Source organism: Motacilla alba, chromosome 22 (genome assembly GCF_015832195.1).
Source record: "Motacilla alba alba isolate MOTALB_02 chromosome 22, Motacilla_alba_V1.0_pri, whole genome shotgun sequence".
NCBI lineage: Eukaryota > Metazoa > Chordata > Aves > Passeriformes > Motacillidae > Motacilla > Motacilla alba.
Genome location: NC_052037.1, coordinates 2368473 through 2389160, shown reverse-complemented (window position 1 = coordinate 2389160; position 20688 = coordinate 2368473). Strand labels below are relative to the sequence as shown.

Genomic DNA, 20688 nt, shown 5'->3' with positions numbered 1-20688 from the left:
GACGTTTCCTTAGGATAATTCCAGCATCCCTCACAGCACCAGATTCAAACGTTCCTGCGAAAGCCCCAGAGCTGCGAGGAAAAAACACTAAAAACCAGCCCTGGTTTTGTTAAAAACCTGCTGCCTGGCAGCTCCTGCTGCGCCCTGAGGGGCTCTCCTGGTGGAAAAGCACCAGAGCTGTGGGCAGCGAGAAAAATAGGATTAAAAACGAGATTAAAAATGGGATTAAAAGCGGATTAAAATCGGATTAAAAGCGGCCCCGCGCGGCTGCTCCCTGCAGGGCTCTCCCGGTGGAGCTCCCCCGTCAGGACACGTCCCGCTGGGCTCTCCTGGGCTGGGGGCTCTGGGGGGGACACAGCTCCCGGGGCTGCTGCTTCTTCTTCTTGGGGGGTGGGGAGAGGCAGCAGCTCCCGGGGGTCCCCACGCTGGGGGGCAGCTGCGGGGGCTGCTGCTGCTGCTCCAGGCAGCTCTGCTGCTTCTGCTTCCTCTGCTCCACAGGATCCTGCTCCTGATGACCCTGCTTCCTCTTATCCAGCTTCTTCTGCTTCCTCTGCTCTACAGGATCCTGCTCCAGATGATCCTGCTCCACATGATTCTGCTGCTTCTGCTTCTTCTGCTCCAGATGATTCTGCTCCACATGATCCTGCTTCTTCTGTTTCCTCTGCTCCACATGATCCTGCTTCTTCTGTTTCCTCTGCTCCACATGATCCTGCTCCTGATGATTCTGCTTCCTCTTATCCAGCTTCTTCTGTTTCCTCTGCTCCACATGATCCTGCTCCAGATGCTCCATTTCCAGATGATTCTGCTCCTGATGATTCTGCTCCTCCTGCTCCTGATGATTCTTCTTCCTCTGCTCCTGATGATTCTGTTTTCTCTGTTTCCTCTGCTCCAGATGCTCCTGCTCCTGGAGCTCCAGCTTTCTCTGCTTCCTCCCCTCCAGATGCTCCATTTCCAGATGTTTCAGCTTCTTCTGTTTCTTCTCCTCCTGATGCTCCACCTCCAGATGATTCTGCTCCAGATGCTCCAGCTTTTTCTGCTTCCTCTGCTCAAGATGTTCCACCTCCAGATGATTCTGCTCCAGATAACTCTGCCTCTCCTGCTCCAGATGTTTCTGTTTCTTCTGCTTCCTCTCCTCCAGATGCTCCATTTCCAGATGATTCTGCTCCCGATGCTCCTGCTCCTGATGTTTCAGCTTTTTCTGCTTCCTCTGCTCCTGGTGCTCCATTTCCAGATGATTCTGCTCCAGATGCTCCTGCTCCAGATGATTCTGCTCCAGATGACTCTGCTTCTCCTGCCTCAGATGTTTCTGTTTCTTCTGCTTCCTCTGCTCCTTCTGCTCCATTTCCAGATGCTCCAGCTCCGGATGATTCTGCTCCAGACCATTCTGCTTTTTCTGCTTCCTCTGCTCCTGGAGCTCCATTTTTTCCTGCCTCCTTTGCTCCAGCTGTTCTACCTCCAGATGATTCTGCTTCTTCTGCTTCCTGTGCTCCACATGCTCTCCCTTCATTTTTTTCTGCCTCCTCTGCTCCTGATGCTCCATTTCCAGGTGATTCTGCTCCAGATGTTCCAGCTTCTTCTGCCTCCTCTGCTCCAGATGTTCTACCTCCAGATGATTCTGCTTTTTCTGTTTCCTCTGCTCCAGAGGCTCCTGCTCCTGGAGCTCCAGTTTTTTCTGTTTCCTCTGTTCCAGATCATTCTGTTCCTGACGTTCCAGCTTTTTCTGCTTCCTCTGCTCCAGATGCTCCACCTCCAGATGATTCTGCTCCAGATGTTTCATCTTTTTCTGCTTCCTCTGCTCCACATGATTCTGCTCCAGATGCTCCATTTCCAGATGTTTCTGCTCCAGCTTTTTCTGCTTCCTCTGCTCCTTCTGCTCCAGCTCCAGATGATTCTGCTCCAGACCATTCTGCTTCTTCTGCTTCCTCTGCTCGAGATGTTTCAGCTTTTTCTGCTTCCTCTGCTCCAGATGCTCCACCTCCAGATGATTCTGCTCCAGATGATTCTGCTCCAGCTCCTCCAGCTTTTTCTGCTCCTTCTGCTCCAGTTTTTTCTGCTTCTTCTGCTCCAGATGATTCTGGTCCAGATGATTCTGCTCCTTCTGCTTCCTCTGCTCCAGATGTTCCGGCTTTTTCTCCTGTCCCTGCCTCTGCCTGGCACTGCCAGCGTTCCTGCAGGGAAACTGGGGATCAGCACCCCAAAAAAGGGCTGGGGGAGCACCCAGAGCCCCTCTGGGAGCACCCAGAGCCTTTCCTGCAGCCTGAACTCCCAGAGAGGCTCACTCCTGATTTCCGACAGGATTTCCATCAGGAATTATTTCCAATCTCCATCAGGGACTGGGGAGGAGGGGAAGGAGCCACAGCTGTGCCACAGCTAGCACTGGCTCCCAGATGTGTCCTGCAGCTGCTTTGGGAGCTCCCCCAGAGCCAGGAGGTGCCAGAGCTCAGACCCCAGCTGGGGGAAGAGCAGCCCCGTGCCCAGCTGGCTCCCCTGGCACTCCATTCCCGGCGATTCCCGGCTGGAAAATCCAGCTGGGGTCGCTCCCAAAGGGAAGGAGCGGCTCCTGGAGCAGGGGAAGGGGCAAACACCTACCTGGGCACTGCCAGGGTGGGCTGGGGGTGCTTCCCCAGCTGCTTCTGGGGCTTGGCTGGGGCGCTGCTGCTCTTCCTGAGCTCCGAGCCCGAATCCTTCAGCTCGCAGCGGCTTTTGGAGGGGATTTGAAAGAGAATTCCAGATGTTCCCAGCGGAAAACACGGAGTTTTTCACCCGCTGAGGGATCCCACCAGCTCTTCCACACCCTGAAAGGAGGCCTGGGGGGGGTTTTTCCATCCAGCTCCAACCCCCAGAGTGGTTTGGGTTGGAAAGGATCTTAAATCCCAGCCAGGCACACCCTCCCCCAGCCCGGGCTGCTCCAGGACATTCCCAGGGATGGAGCAGCCCCAGATTTCCTGGGAATTCCATCCCAGCCCCTTCCCAACCCTCACAAGGGGGGGATTTTCCCCCTCAACCCCACCAGCCCTGCCCCTCTGTGAGTCCCCAGCCCCAGGGGCTCTCCCGTTTCCCCTCTGGAGCCAGCCTGGGGGTCAGGAGCTGCTCCAGAGCCCCCAGCTCACCCTGCTAGCCCTGAACCCCAGCTCACCCTGAGCCCCAGCTCACCCTGCTCACCCTGAGCCCCAGCTCACCCTGAGCCCCAGCTCACCCTGGGCCCAGCTCACCCTGAGCCCCAGCTCACCCTGAGCCCCAGCTCACCCTGCTCACCCTGAGCCCCAGCTCACCCTGAGCCCCAGCTCACCCTGAGCCCCAGCTCACCCTGAGCCCCAGCTCACCCTGAGCCCCAGCTCACCCTGAGCCCCCAGCTCACCCTGAGCCCCAGCTCGCCCTGAGCCCCAGCTCACCCTGAGCCCCAGCTCACCCTGCTCACACCCTGAGCCCCAGCTCACCCAGCTCACCCTGAGCCCCAGCTCACCCTGAGCTCACCCTGCTCCCCAGCTCACCTCGGGGCTCTCCTCTGCAGGTCTCGGATGTAGTTGGGTCTCTCCATGGGGTGCCCTCGAGATGTGTTGAACACTGGGGACACACAGAGTTACCCCAACAAGAGTTACACAAACCCTGTGGCTGCTGAGAGCTGAAAATCCTCCAAAAATTCCATTTTCACTTCATTTTTAGTGAAATAAAACAAAAAAAAAAGTCCCCTGAACTCTAATTTTTCTTTTTCTTTAAATTGTTCAAACCTACTCTAAATTAAAACCCAAAAAAGCACCTACAACCCACCAGAGCCTAAACCACTGCACTCCAACACCAAGAAAATAATAATAAACGAAGCAAACCAAACTACAGCCCACAAACAACCTTCTAAATTTAAATTAGCTCCTCTTGAAAACAACAAAAAGTTCTATTGTTGAACATTATTCATTTCTCATAAACACTTTGTTAAATCAACAATTTTCCCACTTTTCTCAAAAAAAAAATCCCAAATAAAAAGAAAAGCCACTTAAAGGTACTTTTTTTTTTTTTTTAAAAACCTGTTTCAAAAGTTTCCTCCTAAAATTTTCCCTGCACATTCCGCCCCCCGCAGCAGGATGCTCACACTCTATGGCAGCATTTGGTTCCATGCCTTCAACTTCAATCAGGTACCTGAAAGAGCAGCAAAAATAAATTAATTAAATAAATAAATAACATCTCTAATTAATAAAAACATCTCCAATTAATAAAAACATCTCCAATTAATAAAAACATCTCCAATAAAATCAGGGTTATGAAAGCACTGCTGGGTTGGTGATGATTCAAACAATAATAAGATTGGGGAGGTTTTAATATTTTATTTATGGAGAATCAGCTTTTAATGCTGGGTTTGGGGATGAAAAATGCCCCCTGAGAAAAGCTGGGGATCCTTGCAAGGTTGGGGTCAGAAATCACTGCACGATGGCTTGCTCCTGGAGTGCCACCACGGAGCCCACCGGGGCAAGAACACACCTGGAGTGCCACCAAAACTGAGCAGGAATTGCCACCAGGAGAACTGATCTGGAACTGCCACCACTGAGCCCACCTGGGCAAAAACGAACTCACCTGGAGTGACACCACTGAGCCCCTCTGGCAAGGAGAGCTCACCTGGAACTGCCACCAGAACTGACCTGGAATTGCCACCACTGAGCCCACCAGGGCAAGAACTCACCTGGAATTGCCACCAGAACTCACCTGGCATTGCCACCAGGAGAAGTCACCAGGAATTGCCACCGCTGAGCCCCTCTGGGTAAGAACTCACCTGGAATTGCCACCAGAACTGACCTGGAATTGCCACCAGGAGAACTGACCTGGAATTGCCACCACTAAGACCACCTGGGCAAGGAGAACGCACCTGGAGTGCCACCAGAACTGACCAGGAATTGCCACCAAAACTCACCTGGCACTGCCACCAGAACTGACCAGGAATTGCCACCAAAACTCACCTGGCATTGCCAGCAGAACTCACCTGGCACTGCCACCAGGACTGACCTGGAAGTGCCACCACTGAGCCCACCTGGGCAAGGAGAACTGGGAGTGCCAGAGCAGAACTCACCTGCAGAGCAGGTAGCCAGTCCTGTTGAGGCCGTGCGTGCAGTGCACCCCGATGAGTTTATCTGCAACACACACAGGGCACCCCGAGCTGCTGCTGCTCCCCAGTGTCCCCAGAACGAGCCCCCGTGCCCCAACCCCCCCGGTGCCACCAGCACAGAGCAACACCCTCACACACCCCCGTGCCCAGCTCTAATTAACACCCAGCTCGTTAATTCTGGCTCAGTTGGGGGGGGAGGGACCCCAAAGCCCTCCCAGGTGGGTTCTGCCTCCATCCCTGCCCGGGAGCAGCAGAGCCGAGGGAATTCCTTCCAGGAAAATGCAATTGATTGCCTGGAGGAGGCCGGGAGAGGAGGGGGAGAGAGCCCAGCCGGGCCGGGAGGGGACGTGCAGGCTCACCGTTGTCCTTGTTGGCCATCAGGAACCTCCTGACGAGGTATCTGAACCTCAGGAAGGTTTTCCTGTTGGGGATCTCGTGGCCCATGGTCAGGATCTTGCAGTAACGCAGCGTGGGGGGCAGCTCCTGAGGGGAAAAGGCAGTCATTCCCAAAAAAAGCACAAAATTCTCATTAGTTACACAATCACTGGGAGTAGACCAGAAAAAAACAGTTTTTCTCACAAAAAAATGCTTATTAGTTAAAGAATCACAGGAAATAAACCAGAAAAAGATGAGTTTTCCTCACACAAAAAAATCCTTATTAATTACACAATCACTGGTAGTAAAAGATGAGCTTTCCTCACACAAAACTTCTCATTAATTAAAGAATCACAGGAAATAAACCAGACAAAAAGCAGTTTTCCTCACACAAGGATTCCCATCTCTCCAGTTCTGAGCTCTTCTCTCAGGAGAGCCCAAAACCCCACCTGAGCAGCACCCCCAAACCTGGGCTGCTTCAGAGGATTTGGGGTTGGAGAATTGATCAGAAACACCCCACTGGCCTGAAAGACTCCAGCTCAGCCCCTGGCAGAGGATTCCAGCCCTGCCCCTCTGCAGGGAGGTGTTTTTGAGGAGAATTCCCCAGTTTTGAGCACTCAGCTCTTCTCTCAGGAGAGCCCACAAACCCAACCTGAGCAGCACCCCCAAATCCGGGCTGGTTCAGAGGATTTGGGGTTGGAGAGCTGGATCAGCCCCTGGCAGAGGATTCCAGCCTTGCCCCTCTGCAGGGAGCTGCTTTTGAAGAGAATTCCCCAGCTTTGAGCTCTTCCCTCAGGAGAACCCACAAGCAGCACCCCCATTTGAGCAGCACCCCCAAATCCGGGCTGGTTCCAGGAAGATCTGGGGGTCGGAGAGCTGGATCAGCCCCTGGCAGGGGACTCCAGCCCTGCCCCTGTTTCTGAGGAGCGTTCCCAGCCCCGCACCGACCTCGCGGCCGTAGTAGCGCGTGGTGTAGGTCAGGTCGATGATCAGCCCCAGCTCCTCCTTCCTCTCCTGCACCTTCCTGAGGAGGTCTCGAGGGGAAAATCTCTCCTCTGGCAGAAGGTTCTGCTCAAAGCTCTGCAGGAAACCATGGCTTGGAGGCTGCTTCCTCTCTCCTGTCCCTGTCCCAACCCTCCAAGGAATAAATCCCTGCTGGTGCCCACCCTGGGGCTGTTCTCTCTCTCCTGTTCCAACCCTCCAAGGAATAAATTCCCCCTGGTGCCCACCCTGGGGCTGTTCCCTCTCTCCTGTCCCCATTCCCTGCCCCTCCAAGGAATAAATTCCCCCTGGGGCTGTTCCCTCTCTCCTTTTCCCTTTCCCTGCCCCTCCAAGGAATAAATTCCCCCTGGGGCTGTTCCCTCTCTCCTGTCCTGGTTCCCTGCTCCTCCAAGGAATAAATTCCCCCTGGGGCTGTTCCCTCTCTCCTGGCCCCATCCCTGCCTCCCAGCCCCAGCTCTGGATTCTGGGATCAGGAATTCCCCAGGCAGCCCTGCCCCCGGCCCCCTCACCTTCTTCAGGGGCACCTTGAAGGCCACGAAGCGCGTGCCCGGCATCCTGCGGCCCAGCGGGGTGTACTCCGTCCACCTGAGCCCGGGGGGGGTCACCCGGGGCAGGGACCCCCGGCCCGGCCCCCCCAAAGGCGGCAGCACAGCTCCCCCAGCCCGGGAACCCCAAATTCAGCAGCACTGACAGCCCCCAGCCTCCCCCTGCCGAGACGTCCCCCATGGCCAGGGACCCCCCCCACCCAAATCCCAGCCCTGGGGACCCCTCAAACCCAGGGACCCCAAATTCCTGCCAGTCCTAGGGACCCCTCAAACCCTGTCAGCCCAGGAACCCCAAATTCCTGCCAGTCCTGGGGACTGTCAAGCCCACCCTGGCCTGGGAAGCACGGCCCTGGTCTGGGGACCCTCAAACCTCCCCCGGGCCCGGAATTCCCAAATTCCCCCTCAAACCCCCACCGAGCCTGAGACCCCCCAAATCCCCCCAGGCTCAGGGACCTTCAACTCCCACCCTGGTCAGAGATCCTCAAGCGTGCCCAGGCCCGGGGACCCTCACACCGTGTGGCCCCTCACACCGTGCATCCCCAGAGCCCCTCACACCGTGCATCCCCTCACACCGTGCATCCCCTCACCCCCTGCATCCCCTCACACCGTGCATCCCCTCACACCGTGCATCCCCAGAGCCCCTCACACCGTGCATCCCCTCACACCCTGCATCCCCAGAGCCCCTCACTCCCTGCATCCCCTCACACCGTGCATCCCCTCACCCCGTGCATCCCCTCACACCGTGTATCCCCTCACACCGTGCATCCCCTCACACCCTGTATCCCCTCACACCGTGTATCCCCTCACACCGTGCATCCCCTCACACCCTGTATCCCCTCACACCGTGCATCCCCTCACACCGTGCATCCCCTCACCCCCTGCATCCCCTCACACCGTGCATCTCCTCACCCCCTGCATCCCCTCACCCCCTGTATCCCCTCACACCGTGTATCCCCTCACACCGTGCATCCCCTCACACCCTGTATCCCCTCACACCGTGCATCCCCTCACACCGTGCATCCCCTCACCCCCTGCATCCCCTCACACCGTGCATCTCCTCACCCCCTGCATCCCCTCACCCCCTGTATCCCCTCACACCGTGTATCCCCTCACACCGTGCATCCCCTCACCCCCTGTATCCCCTCACACCGTGCATCTCCTCACCCCCTGCATCCCCTCACCCCCTGTATCCCCTCACCCCCTGTATCCCCTCACACCGTGCATCCCCCCCACCCCGCGGCCCCGCGCTCACCGCTCCGGGACGCGGCAGGCCCCCCTGCCCGCCATGATGGCGACGCCGTCGCGCCCGCGCGTGACGTCACTTCCACGTCCGCCGCACGCCGCCGCGGAGCCGCACTAGTCACGCCCCCCACGGTGAGACCACGCCCATCGCAGAGAGGCCACGCCTCCCCGCGCGGCGCTTCGGGGTTCTCGCGCCGCGTAGCGGTCACGGGCGGTACTGCAGCCACAGAGCGACACCGGGCCGGGACCGGACCGGGAACGAACCGGGAACGAACCGGGACCGAACAGGAACCGAACCGGAAACGAACCGGAAACGAACCGGGATCGAACCAGAAACGAACCGGAACCGAGCCGGAAACGAACCGGGATAGAACCGGAACCGAGCCGGGAACGAACCGGGACCGAACCGGAAACGAACCGGGATCGAACCAGAAACGAACCGGAACTGAGCCGGAAACGAACCGGGATCGAACCGGAAACGAACCGGAACCGAGCCGGGAACGAACCGGGACCGAACCGGAAACGAACCGGAAACGAACCGGGACCGAACAGGGACTGAACCGGGAATGAACTGGGAATGAACCAGGGCCACCGAATCGGGGCCACCAAACAGGGGCTACCCAACTGGCACCGAACCGGGACCGAACCATTGCCACCACACCAGGGTCACGGAACCGGGGTCACCGAACCAGTACAGAACCAGCATCACTGCCCCGGTACCAGAACCAGCATCACTGCCCCGGTACCAGAACCAGCATCACTGCCCCATTCCCACAAATACCCCATAAGTGAGACCCCATAATGGCCACATCGTCCTGGTGCACTTCAAACACAGCTGGGAGCAGCAGCTGTCCCACGGGCCAGGAAGAGAGAGAACAAAAAAACCCCAAAACCATCCCAAAATCATCCCAAAATCATCCCGTCCTAAGACTAGGCAGGGTGGGGTGGCACGCAGGGTCACTCACTGGTGATGCTCCATCCCTTCCCCTTGGACATAAAAATCACCTCCGGCCCCAAAAATATCCTTGTTGGCCCTGCAAAACATCGTGGGTGTGGGGAATCGCGGTGGGAAATCGTGGTGGGAGAGGGGGAATGATTGTGGGGATGGGAAATCATCCTGGGAATGGGAATGAGGAATCCTCGTGGGGATGGGAAACGACTGTGGGGATGGGAAATCATCGTTGTGGGCATTTAAGTCAAATGGGAATGGGGATGGGAAATCATCGTTGTGGGCATTTAAGTCAAATGGGGATGGGAAATCATCGTGGGAATGGGGATGGGAAATCATCGTGGACGTGGAAGTCACGGTGGGACGAGAAATCCTCGTGGGAATGGGAAATCCAGGCTGGGGGTTAGGAAATCACCGTGGGAACGGGAAATTTTAGGCCGTGGTTGGGAAATCACGGTGAGAATGGGAAATCGTGGTGGCAAATCAGCCCTGGCATCCCTCACTGCCCAGCACCAGCCGGGGCTCCCTTGCCGGGCACAGAAACCCTGAAGAGCCCAGGATTTCCTGGCCTGGCACGGGACAAACCCAGCCGAGACGGGATTTTTCCATCCCCAGCACCCCATTCCCAAGCGGGTGGTGGGGATGAGCCTGGAAAAGAGCCGGCGGCGCCTCCAGCTGGGCGGAAAGCCCCTTTTCCAGAGGCGGGGGGGCAGCGGATTAGCATCAACGCCGCGGAGACCGGGCGTGGGCAGCGGGCGGAGGGGAAGGGCCGGTCCGACCCGCCCGGCCGAGCCGGGTCGCGGCTCTCGGGATGCCCCGCGGCCGTCTGGGCACAGCGGGGCCGCTCCCCCCGCGCACACCGAGAGATCAGGTTGGACCTCCTGCGCTGCGAGCCCAGCCTGTAATTAGAGCCCGAGCCGTGCCGGCGAGTGGGATCCGGGCCCTGGGAAGGAGCCGCGGGGTGCGGGACAGGCGCTGGCTGAGGCTGCAGAGCTCCTCTCACACCCGCCTGGGCCCCTGAGCCCCTCTCCGCGTGCTCCTCCTGATTCTGTCGCCCTGGTGCTGCCCCAGCTCTCGGGATGCTTTTCCAAAGCGCGATTCTGACCCCCCGGGTGCCCCATCCCCACACGAGCGTCCCCCCGCGAGGGCATTCCCGCCCCCCAGGCGATGCCCCAAATCCCAAATCCCTCCTGCCAAGCTGTGGTGGGGTCCAGCCCAAGGAGAGGGGGTTCAGCACCCCCCCGTCCCCCTCCCCAAAACCCCGGGGAGGCTTCGCCGCGGCTTTGGGGACATGCCTCGACAGCGGGGACCCCGCGGCGGTGACTCAGGGATGCCGGGGCTTGCGAAACAAGCCCGGGATGATTTGGGAGACGCCTCCGCGCAGCCCCGCCAAGCCCAGCCGCCCCGGGGAGCCCGTCGGGGGGGGGGGAACAAGCCACGGCAGCGTCTGGGCTTTGCTGACCCGTCAGGCAGGTTTCCCGCAGCTGCAGCCCAGCCGGAGCGAGCCGTGCGGGGCCGGCGATGCCGCTGCTGCCGCTCGCAGGCTGAGCGAGCCCCGGCTGCGCGCTGGCCACCGCCGGAGCCATGCGGGCGGCCGGGCTGCTGCTGGGCTGGGCGATGCTGCTGCGAGGGGCCGGCGGGCAGCAGTGCCAGGCGGGCAGCCCCGCAGGGGTGCTGCGCTTCACCGACAGGCACGCCGAGATCCGGGTGCCGGCGCTGCACCGCGTGCCCAGCTCGCTCGATCCCCTCTACGGGCTCGTCCGGCGCTGCCTGGACCTCATCCAGCAGAACCCGCTGCCCACAGGTGAGCGCCGAGCCGGGGGAAAGGACTCCGGGGTCGTCCAGTCCAGTGGGGCTGCGAAGAAACGGGATTAATTCGGCCGCGTCTTCTTCCTGAGGTTGTTGCTTGTAGCCGGGCCACTCTGAATGGCAGATAAATAATGAATGGCAGATAAATAATGAATGGCAGAGGGATTCGCCCCAAAAGAAATGTTTGTGATAGGTCCGTGAATGTCCCCGTTCCCTGCCTGGGATGTGGATGGGTTAAAAACGGGAGGATCGTTGAGCTAATGGCAGATCTGGAATAATCCAGAAAATTGTCCTGAACCAACTGCAGGGCACTCTGTTTACCAGGGGAAAAAATACAAAGTGAGCATGGGCTGGATAAGGATTCCTCACCTCAAGCAAAGCAATCCCACTGCTGCCAGGACTGTGGGTGCTCTGCTGGCTGCGATCCCCACATCCCAGAGCAGCTCCAGGGGTCCCCAGGGTTCAGAAGAGGGTCCTGCCCCTGTCCCAGAGCGGCTCCAGGGGTCCCCAGGGTTCAGAGGAGGGTCCTGCCCCTGTCCCGGTGCTGCTGCCCCGGGAAGGTTGGGGATGCACCGGGTGGGGCCTCCTCTGCCTGTGCCGTGATTCATTTTTTTGCAGAGCTGCTCAGGACAGCCCTGAACGACCCCGGCTCGGTGCGGACATCGCAGGTGAGCCGGGCCGTGGGGCAGGGGATGCCACGGGGACGTTTTCCGCCTGGCACGGGGCGCCTGGAGCTCGGTGCAGAGGTGCCAGCGAGGCTCTCCCGTTGGCAGGTGGTGCAGTACGAGCTGGGCTATGTCGTCTGCGCCGCCGTGGCTCTGCTCTTCACCGTGGCCGTGCCGGTGGCCGGGATGTGCTTCTGCTACTGCCGGAGCCGGCGGCGCTGCGGGGGCCGCCTCCGCGCCCACCGGCGCTCGCTGGGCTGCCGCCGCCGCTGCCTGCTGGCCTGCCTGTCCTTCACGTCCCTCGTCATCCTGTGAGTCCCCCGAATCACCCCCAAAACCCGCGCCGGCCGGGGGGAACCGCGTCCCGCCGGGACCGCGCCGTCACCGCCCGCTCGCTCCCCGCAGGGCCAGCGTCACCTGCGCCTTGGTCACCAGCCAGAGGGTGAAGGGGCAGATGGAGCCGGGGCTGGGGGCCGTGCCCTCCACCCTGCGCACGCTGCGCCAGCACCTCGCCAACGTCCCCCAGGTGGGTCCCCGAGCGGCCTCGCCTGCCCAGGGGTGGCCGCGTCCCCCTCAGGGGTTGGTTTGGCAGGCAGGAGGAGGTGACGTGGCTGCGTTAACAATGCGTTCCGAATGGCAACGCGAGGCTCCCTCCCCTCCCGGCGGCCGCTGCCCCCGGCTGACCGGCTCCTCTTTGCCGCCAGGGCGTGCAGATGGTGGTGGACAAGTTCGAGGTGCCCCGAAAGCAGATCATCTCCGACCTGGCCGGTGAGCGCGGCGCTGCAGCACCCCGAGCTCGCCCCGGGGACGGCCACGGTGCTGACGGCGCCGCGGTGCCTTGCAGGGCTCAGCCGGAGCGTGGGGCTCTCCATCCACGCGCAGCTCAAGGCCATGACCTACGCGGCGCTGGCCGACCTGCAGGACAGGGCAGCAGGTACGGCCGGAGCGCCGCAGTCACCGGCACCGCCAGCGGGGCCGAAGCTTCGCCGGGGCTCCGAGCGGAGCGGCGTTTCCTAGCCCTGGGCTTTCTCTTTAAGACCTACAGACCTCGCTGCACCATTTACAGATCGCGCACAGGACGGCGCGGGCGCTGGCGGCGGCGCGGGCCGAGCTGGAGCCGGCGCTGCGGGAGCGGAGGCGCAGCGTGGTCGCGCTCCTCGACGACCCGCGCTGCACCTCCTGCGCCAGCGCCCTGGGCAGGGCACAGGGCCTGCAGCTGGGCGCCGACTACGGCAAGGTGGGCACGGGCTCCCGGTGGCCCCGGTCACCTCCCCACGCCGCCACCCCGGCGCTCACGGGGTCCTTTCTCCGCCCCAAGGTGCCGTCGGTGGAGAAGGTGTTGAAGGCGCTGGCCGGTCTGCCCCGAAGTGACTTTGCGGAGATGATTCGCCAGGTTGGGCGGTCGGGGTGAAGCATGGAGGGGGGTCCAGCACCCGCAGGAGCTGCTCAGCACCCCCTCTTTCCCTGCAGGGCAACGGCACCTTCAACTCCATCCCGGAGCTGGCCGTGGAGAGGATGGCGCGGCTCCTCCAGGGTGAGCGGGGCTGCCACACCGAGCGGGGACATCCCCCACGCGGTGAATCCTTCTGGGGACACGGGGAGGGGTGCGGGGACCACCCAGCCCTCCAGCCCGGCCTTGGCCCCGCAGATCTGCGGGCCGATCTGGCCCGCACGGCGGAGAAGGTGCAGTCCATCGCCGACGGCTTCCCCCTGCCCGACTACACCCGGCCGGCGAGCGAGGCGCTGGCGGAGGCGGAGCAGCGGAGCCAGCCGTACCTGCGGGAGGCGGAGCGCTTCGAGCGCTACAGGTGAGCCCGGGGGCAGCAGAGAAGGGCCCCCGGTGCCTCAGCCCCGCAGCGTCTCGAGGCTGTGCCTCGCCGCTCTTCTTCCCCGCAGGTGGATGGCGGGCACGGTGCTGTGCTCCATCATCCTCCTCATCCTCGCCTGCAACGTGACGGGGATGGCCCTGGGGGCGTACGGGCTTTCCAAGCGGGAGGACCCCAGCGACTACGAGTGCCGAGGAGAGGCCGGCGCCAAGTTCCTCCTGGTGTAAGAGTTTATCGGGGGGCTGCTCCATCTCACACACCCCCCAGAAAAGCCCAAGGGAGGGACTGGGAGAGGTCCCAGCGGAAAAGCTTTTGAAGCCACCGCCTGCGCCGGCAGCTTTGGGAGAAGCTGCTCCTCCCTGGGAGCTGGCAGCTCCCGCTGCCCGGCACTCCCCGCTGCCAGGGCCCTGCCCAGCCCGGCGTGCCCGGGCTCGGGAAGGAGCCGCGGGGCTGCAGCTGGACGGGCAGGTCCCTTCCTGCCCGCTCGGGGCTGCGAAGCCACCGGCCGCGCCTCCTCTCCCTCTTCCAGCGGCGTGGGCTTGGCTTTCCTGTTCTCCTGGCTCCTCATCCTCCTGGTTTTCGCCACCTTCCTGGTCGGGGGCAACATCCAGACGCTGGTTTGCAGGAATTGGGTCAACCAGGAGATTTATAAGGTGGGTGGCCACGCATCCACCCATCGCCCTTGTAAATCTCTCCTTCCGTGCACCCAAACACCTCCAAAGGCTCTGTGTCCTCCCCCTAAACGCAGCTGGAAAAGCCCGGTCCTAGAGCAGAAGATTCAGTTCGGGATTAGCTCCCCGGATTTGCATCATCAGCTGGGAATCGCCTTTGTGCTGTTAATTCACTTCCCAATTGCTGTTCCCCGGTCCTTGGGCACCCCCGGGGTGCTCGGGGTGGGCAGATGGGGGTGATGGGCATGGGAGGGGGATTGGGGCAGTGGGACTGGGGTCAGGACTGTCCCCATGGCAGCGCCACACACGGGGCTGTCCCTCCAAACGCACCTGGCCAGGCTCGCAGTGGGAAATGTCCAAATAACCCCAAAATTAGTTCAGGCTGCCATGAGCTCCCCCAGGATACCCCTGCGAGGGCAGAGCACCCCCAGGATGCCTGCTGGGAGTGCCGCTGCCTTACCCCGGCCCTGTTTTTCCTCCCTTTTGTCGCAGTTCATCGACACCCCCGGGAATCTGCCCCCGTCCATGAACCTCACCCGCCAGCTCAACCTCCGGAGGGACTCCAACCTCAGCTCGGCGTACCGGTGAGCGCCGCAGGAGCCGCCCCGTGCCGCCAGGGCAGCTTTGGGGTCCCTCCGCCGACGCCCCTCTGCCTTCCAGGGAGTGCAAGAGCGGCGCGGGGCTCTGGGAGGTGCTGCAGCTCGACAGCTCCTACGAGCTGGATGAGCACCTGAAAACCCCGCAGGTGAGGCCCGGCTCCAGCCGGAGCTGCTGGCGGCGGCAGGGGGACGCAGGGGCTTTCCTGGGGTTCCTGGGAGCCCCGCAGAACGCCCCGTCCCACCCTGCAGTACACGGCTGACTTCCAAAAACGCCTGGGAGACTTCACGGCGGACCTGGGGGACGTGCGGCTGCTCCGCAGCGAGGGCAGGCAGGACCTGGAGACCTTTGCCCACAGCGGGGTGGACGAGGTGGACTACGGGCGCTTCCAGGAGGAGGTGAGGGTGCTCGCCGTGAGCCAGGCCCGCTGCGGGGCGTGCGGCTGCATTTTGGGCAGCCCCCGACTCCGTTTCCCCGCAGATGAAGATCCCCGTGGTGCAGACCAGCCTGCCCGGCTTGGCGAGGAGCCTGGAGGGGCTGCAGAAGATGCAGGTGAGCGGTGGGGCGGGCAGAGGGGGAGCCCTCGGTGGCCACGGGGCCGGGCTGACCCCGCTGTGCCCCGCAGAGGAACGGCACGGTGGCCGGGCGGCTCGCAGCGGAGGCCAGGGCGCTGTGGCACATGCAGAACTCCACGGTGCAGTCGCAGGAGGCTTTGGTGGTGAGTCCGTGCTGGGCTGGTGGCACCTCCTTGAAGGGGACAACGAGGTTTCTGAGCCTTTCTCACCTCCCCGTCCCGCAGGCAAAGCTGGAGGAAAGCGTCCAGTTCCTCTCCCGCTTGGCACCGCACCTCAAGGTACTCACGCGTCTCTTCCAGCCCCAAAAAAACTCGTGGTGCTCCATGGGTCCCATCTGCCAAAAAAAAATACAGCTGCAGGGTGATGGGAGAGCCAGGAGAAACGCCAGCCAGGAGAACTGGTCTCCTTCAGGGATTAGATTTGCTGCCACAAACCAGAAATCGCCCTATAGAGGGGTTTTCCTGCTCAGGGCACATCCCCTTTCCCTGCCGGGCACCCAGACCCAATTTGGGGCCGCTCCCTGCGCCCCTCGGGCTCCCACCCCGCTGCTCTGGGCCCTGAGGATGCTCTGCCCTCGCTGTGCTTCCCCAGGAGCGGGTGAGGAGGACGCTGGCCACCACGGCTTCGGTGGAAGCCCGGCTGCCCCTGCAGGCCCAGCAGATCCTGCGGCAGGTGAGGCGCGGCTGGGCGAACCGGCGGGGGCCGAATCCCCCGCAGCCGGGAGGGAAGAGGGAGAGGAGGGCACCGGGAGCCTTCAGCCCCCGTTTGCCAGCCTGCGTTAGCCCGGAGAGAGGCTGGAGCTGGGCTGGGGAGTGCGGGGATGGGGAAATGCGGGGATGGAGCCGGGATGGGGAATGCGGGGATGGAGCCGGGATGGGAAAATGCGGGGATGGAGCCGGGATGGAGAAATGCGGGGATGGAGGAATGCGGGGATGGAGCCGGGATGGGGAATGCGGGGATGGAGGAATGCGGGGATGGAGCCGGGATGGGGAATGCGGGGATGGAGCCGGGATGGGGAAATGAGGGGATGGAGCCGGGATGGGAAATGAGGGGATGGAGGCGGGATGGGGAACTGCGGGGATGGGGAGTGCGGGGATGAATCGGAATTGGGAACTGCGCGGTTGAATCCGGGCTGGGAAGTGCGAGGTTCCCTCCACGCTGCCTTCCCTCCCCCTGCCCAGGAGCTCGGCTGCTTCACCAGGAAGGAGCTGCGCTATTTCGCCCAGTACCTCAACTGGGTCGGGCAGACGGTGAGCGCTCCCCGTCACCCCGCGGGGATTTTTGGGGTCCAGGAGCCCCCACGGATCGCCCCCGGGAGCAAAATGCACGCCAGCAGCCCGGCGTGATGCTCGTGTCCTCTCCTCGTTGCAGCTGCGGGAGGACGTGGCTTCGTGCCAGCCGCTGGCCACGGCCCTGGACAACGGGCGGGTCATCCTGTGCGACCGCATCGCTGAGCCCTGGGTGAGGATCCCCCTCCGCGCGGCTCCGGGGAGCGGCTGCGGGACAACCGGGGCTCCCCGAACCCCTCCGGGGCCCCGGGGCTGCCCCTCAGCCCGGTGGCTTCTCCTCGCAGAACGCCTTCTGGTTCAGCCTGGGCTGCTGCACCTTCTTCCTCATCCCCAGCATCATCTTCGCCGTCAGGCTCACCAAACACTTCCGCCCCATCCGCAACCGCCTCATGTGAGGGGCGGGCGGCGACGGGGGACACCGGGGACGGGGGGGACACCGGGGGCGAGGGGGACACCGGGGGCGAGGGGGACACCGGGGACGGGGGGGACACCGGGGGGACGAGGGGGACACCGGGGGGACGAGGGGGACAGCGGGGGGACGAGGGGGACACCGGGGACGAGGGGGACACCGGGGACGGGGGGGACACCGGGGGGACGAGGGGGACACCGGGGGCGAGGGGGACAGCGGGGGGACGAGGGGGACACGGGGCAGGAGGAGAAGGAGGTGGGAGGACACGGGGAGCAGGGGGACACGGGGACGAGGGGATGGGGAGGACACGGGGCAGGAGGACAAGAGGACGGGGAGGACCAGGGGACACGGGGGATATGAGGACGGGGGACAAGGGGATGGGGAGGATACGAGGGTAGGGGACAAGGGGATGTGGAGCACATGGGGCAGGAGGACAAGAGGATGAGGGGGATACGAGGATGGGGAACGAGGGGTTGGGGAACAAGGGGATGTGGAGGACACGGGGCAGGAGGACAAGAGGATGAGTGGGATACGGGGACGGGGAGGACACGTGGATGATGGGGACAAGGGGACGGGGGTGAGGATTCCTCCCTGACCATCCCTCTGGGTTTCTCCTCCTCTGCAGCTCCACGGGGTCAGAGGAGACCTGTCCCTTCCACATCCCCCGTGTCACGGCGCTCAAGCTCTAGGACGAGGCTCTGCCGGGTGCGGCGCCCCAGGAGCTGCCACAAACCCAAAAGCACAAACCCCAAACCCGTGCCAAAGCTCCGGATCCCTCCGGCACCTCTCAGGGCTTTGGATCCCCCTGGCGTCTCTTTCTCGGTGTCCTTTGGGGTCTGGCACCCTTCCCGGGCGTGGGGCACCCAGAGATTTGGGGTCTCTGGGGGGCTCCTGGAGCCTGGCTGAAAGGGGAGGCTCCCCCACCCCTCTCACACCCCACAGCAATCCCCCACTCCCGGCACCCCTGGGCGGTGTGGGGCACATTAAAACCCTCCCCAAAAATCTGCCCCCGGCTCTTTTGTTCGCACCCTCCATGCTCCCGTTATCCACGGGGAACGGTTCTGAGGGGCTTTGGGGTGAGGGGGCTGTAGGGCCGAGGGGATTTGGGGTGAGGGGAGCCCCTGGCTGAGGGGCTTTGGGGTGAGGGGTTTTGGGGTGAGAAGAGCCCCCAGCTGAGAGGTTTTGGGGTGAGGGGGCTGTAGGGCTGAGGGGATTTGGGGTGAGGGGAGCCCACAGCAGCGGGGCTTTGGGGTGAGGGGGCTGCAGGGCTGAGGGGACCCCATGGGTTTGGGTTTTAGGGGGACTTCAGGGTTGAGGTTATGGCCCAGGGGGCTCCAGGACTGAGGGGGGGCCATGGCTGAGGGGGGCTCTGGAGTCGGGATTGTGGCCAAGGGGGTGACAGGGACATGGGGGGGACAGGGCCAGGCCATGGGGGCTCCAGGACCAAGGACATGGATGGCCCAAACCTCACGGGACCCTCATCTCCATCCCCTAAAAACCCCACTGCAGGGGTGGGCGCTCTCCTGGCCTCGAGGTGCTGTTAATTAGAGCTTAATTAGAGCTGGGCGCTCTGGGCCAAAACTGCAGGTGAAGGAGGAGGTTGGCTGTGGGCACAACCATGGAATGGTTTGGGTTGGAAGGGACATTAAAAATCATCCTGATCCATCCCCTGGCGTGGGCAGGGGGTCCTTTCCCCCATCCCAGCGCTTTATCTCCCAGTCTGTGATTTTTTTTTGGAGTGAAATTCCTGCTTTTCATCCAGATCCTTCCCCCCCTGCTTTGTCCAACCAGCAGATCATTCACAGAATCCATCCGGGCGTTTGCAGATCCACCAAACGAGGATTTCCCTCCCCGTAAACTCTGCCCGCTGAGAGAGAAATGCCCCGTTTTGATGCATTATTTATGGTTTTGTTTATTTTATGATAGGCTTCTCCTACCCACAGCCAGCGGCAGTAAAAACACCTGCTTCATGCATTATTCAGGTTATTGCTGCCCGGCGTTCCAAGCAGCTCCTCGGCCTGCAGAGGTCAGCACTGGAAGGGTTTTCTCCAAAGGGATTTACAGGGGGAACCCCAAAGGGATTTCTGCAGGAGCCCCCAGCCCCAGGGATGTCCTCAGCCCACACGGAAACCAAAAATCAGCGTTAAGACGGAGGAATTTGGGGTCAGAGGGGGTTGTGGTGGGGAGAGGAGTGTGGAAAATGTTCGTACCTGGGGTTCAGCCAGGAAATAAAAAGCTCCCAGCTGGATGAATCTTGAAGGCCTAAAGTCACAAAATTCTGAGATAATTAGAAGAAGAGGTTTTCCTTATTTAAAAAAAATATAATAAATTAATGCAATAATAATTTTATAACTTTATTTTATAAATGTATTTAAAATTTTTGTTTTATAAATTTATTTTTTCCTAATTTCTTTTATAAATTCATTTCTTATGATCATTTTTTACACCCTCCACAGCAGTGCCATATTTTAAGTCCTGTAATCCCCACTTGGTGGTGCAGGAGAGCAAAAAGGGATTATGGGCTTGAAATGTTAAATAGCATAAAAGCCATAATGTTTACCCAGTCCATCCCGCTGATTAAATAAATCACAGAGACAAACCTGGAGTTGTTCAGGCTGGGAAAGAACTCTGAGGTCATGCAACCCAGTGGGTTTGCAAAGAAATGGGATTAATTCAGCTGCCTCTTCTTCCTGAGGTTGTTGCTTGTAGCTGGGCCTCTCTAAACTGCAGATAAATAATGAATGGCAGATAAATAATGAATGGCAGAGGGATTCACCCCAAAATAAATCTGTGATAGGTCATGAATGTCCCCGCTCCTTGCCTGGGATGTGGATGGGTTAAAAACGGGAGGATCGTTGAGTTAATGGCAAATCCCCCAGGAATAATCCAGAAAATTGTCCTGAACCAGCTGCAGGGCACTCTGTTTACCCGGGGAAGGAAATAAAACAGAAGGATGAGCTGGATAATGATTCCTCACCTCAGGCAGAGGAGGGTTTATGATTAACCCGCAGCCCCAGGATTTATGATTAACCTGCAGTTAATCCCACCCTCACAGAGGCACCTTGTCTCCTCTTTATTACTCGTGTTGATAAATTAAAGACTGAAATCAGCTCATTAATGGATTTTTTTCATGATTTGGTGTCTCCTCTGTCAGAAGGGTTTGGTTTTTTTCTATCTCAGCTTGGATCTATGTTCTCTGAGGTGTTTTTTTCCTCTATCTCACTTGAACTGGATCTGGGTTCTTTGACTAGTTGTTTTTTTCCTTTTTTTTGTTTTTTTTCTCTCTCTTTTTTTTTTTTTTTTTTTCTCTACCTCAGTTTATCTGGATCTCTGTTCTCTGAGGTGTTTGTTCCTCTATCTCACTTTATCTGGATCTGGGTTCTTTGAGTTGTTTTTTTTTCCTCTATCTCACTTTATCTGGATCTGGGTTCTCTGTGATGTTTTCCCCTCTATCTCACTTTATCTCTGTGTTCTTTACCTTCCAAGCCCTTAACCAACTGGCGTTGATTCAACCACTTCCCTTCTCCAACCCCCCTTGGAATTCAGCCCCTCACCTCACCCCTGCTGCCCCGGGAAGGTTCAATAATCCATAAATAATCAATAATTCAGAGGGCTGCAGCTCTGGCAGCTCTGCTCAGCCCAGGT

General features: G+C 60.3%; 3 protein-coding genes across 4 annotated transcripts; 1 reads left to right on the top strand and 2 right to left on the bottom strand.

Annotated features, from left to right (window-relative positions):
• Positions 1-30: 30 nt before the first annotated feature.
• On the bottom strand, positions 31-2616 carry LOC119710770 (trichohyalin-like). Its single transcript, XM_038160170.1, has 4 exons — positions 2590-2616; positions 1303-2179; positions 425-1185; positions 31-54 (listed from the first exon to the last, which is right to left on the bottom strand). Exons 2-4 carry the CDS (start codon positions 1823-1825, stop codon positions 31-33), a joined length of 1308 nt encoding a protein of 435 aa, XP_038016098.1. The 5' UTR covers positions 1826-2179; positions 2590-2616.
• LOC119710961 (RNA/RNP complex-1-interacting phosphatase-like) lies at positions 2595-8394 on the bottom strand. 2 transcript variants are annotated; one of them, XM_038160525.1, is made up of 8 exons: positions 8264-8394; positions 6976-7051; positions 6413-6544; positions 5449-5572; positions 5054-5114; positions 4085-4131; positions 3492-3564; positions 2595-2807 (listed from the first exon to the last, which is right to left on the bottom strand). In XM_038160525.1, exons 1-8 carry the CDS (start codon positions 8296-8298, stop codon positions 2687-2689), a joined length of 669 nt encoding a protein of 222 aa, XP_038016453.1. In that variant the 5' UTR covers positions 8299-8394; the 3' UTR covers positions 2595-2686. The 2 variants fall into 2 exon arrangements, with proteins under 2 accessions (XP_038016453.1, XP_038016454.1); XM_038160526.1 differs by having other exon boundaries at positions 2595-2795.
• A 2239-nt stretch (positions 8395-10633) lies between these two features.
• LOC119710851 (prominin-2-like) lies at positions 10634-17732 on the top strand. Its single transcript, XM_038160315.1, has 23 exons — positions 10634-11006; positions 11630-11679; positions 11785-11987; positions 12082-12202; positions 12381-12444; positions 12521-12610; positions 12714-12913; positions 12995-13069; positions 13147-13210; positions 13325-13484; positions 13573-13725; positions 14032-14155; positions 14666-14757; positions 14834-14918; positions 15022-15168; positions 15251-15322; positions 15396-15488; positions 15570-15623; positions 15937-16017; positions 16527-16595; positions 16717-16806; positions 16919-17025; positions 17669-17732. The coding sequence occupies exons 1-23, from the start codon at positions 10787-10789 to the stop codon at positions 17730-17732; spliced, it is 2478 nt and encodes an 825-aa protein (XP_038016243.1). The 5' UTR covers positions 10634-10786.
• Positions 17733-20688: the final 2956 nt, after the last annotated feature.

What these genes read in the sequence shown, in the direction of transcription:
- LOC119710770 (XM_038160170.1), bottom strand. Translation starts at nt 1,825, where the DNA reads ATGGAGCATCTGGAGCAGAATCATGTGGAGCAGAGGAAGCAGAAAAAG. An exon ending in GAAGCAGAAGAAACAGAAAC is followed by an intron (nt 1,186 to 1,302) that starts ATCTGAGGCAGG and finishes AAAAGCTGAAAC; the next exon opens with ATCAGGAGCAGGAGCATCGG. An exon ending in CCCCGCAGCTGCCCCCCAGC is followed by an intron (nt 55 to 424) that starts GTGGGGACCCCC and finishes GGGCTTTCGCAG; the next exon opens with GAACGTTTGAATCTGGTGCT.
- LOC119710851 (XM_038160315.1), top strand. Translation starts at nt 10,787, where the DNA reads ATGCGGGCGGCCGGGCTGCTGCTGGGCTGGGCGATGCTGCTGCGAGGG. An exon ending in AGGGGCTGCAGAAGATGCAG is followed by an intron (nt 15,323 to 15,395) that starts GTGAGCGGTGGG and finishes TGTGCCCCGCAG; the next exon opens with AGGAACGGCACGGTGGCCGG. An exon ending in GCTTGGCACCGCACCTCAAG is followed by an intron (nt 15,624 to 15,936) that starts GTACTCACGCGT and finishes GTGCTTCCCCAG; the next exon opens with GAGCGGGTGAGGAGGACGCT.
- LOC119710961 (XM_038160525.1), bottom strand. Translation starts at nt 8,298, where the DNA reads ATGGCGGGCAGGGGGGCCTGCCGCGTCCCGGAGCG. An exon ending in TCAAGGTGCCCCTGAAGAAG is followed by an intron (nt 6,545 to 6,975) that starts GTGAGGGGGCCG and finishes GGTTTCCTGCAG; the next exon opens with AGCTTTGAGCAGAACCTTCT. An exon ending in CGCGCTACTACGGCCGCGAG is followed by an intron (nt 5,573 to 6,412) that starts GTCGGTGCGGGG and finishes TTTTCCCCTCAG; the next exon opens with GAGCTGCCCCCCACGCTGCG.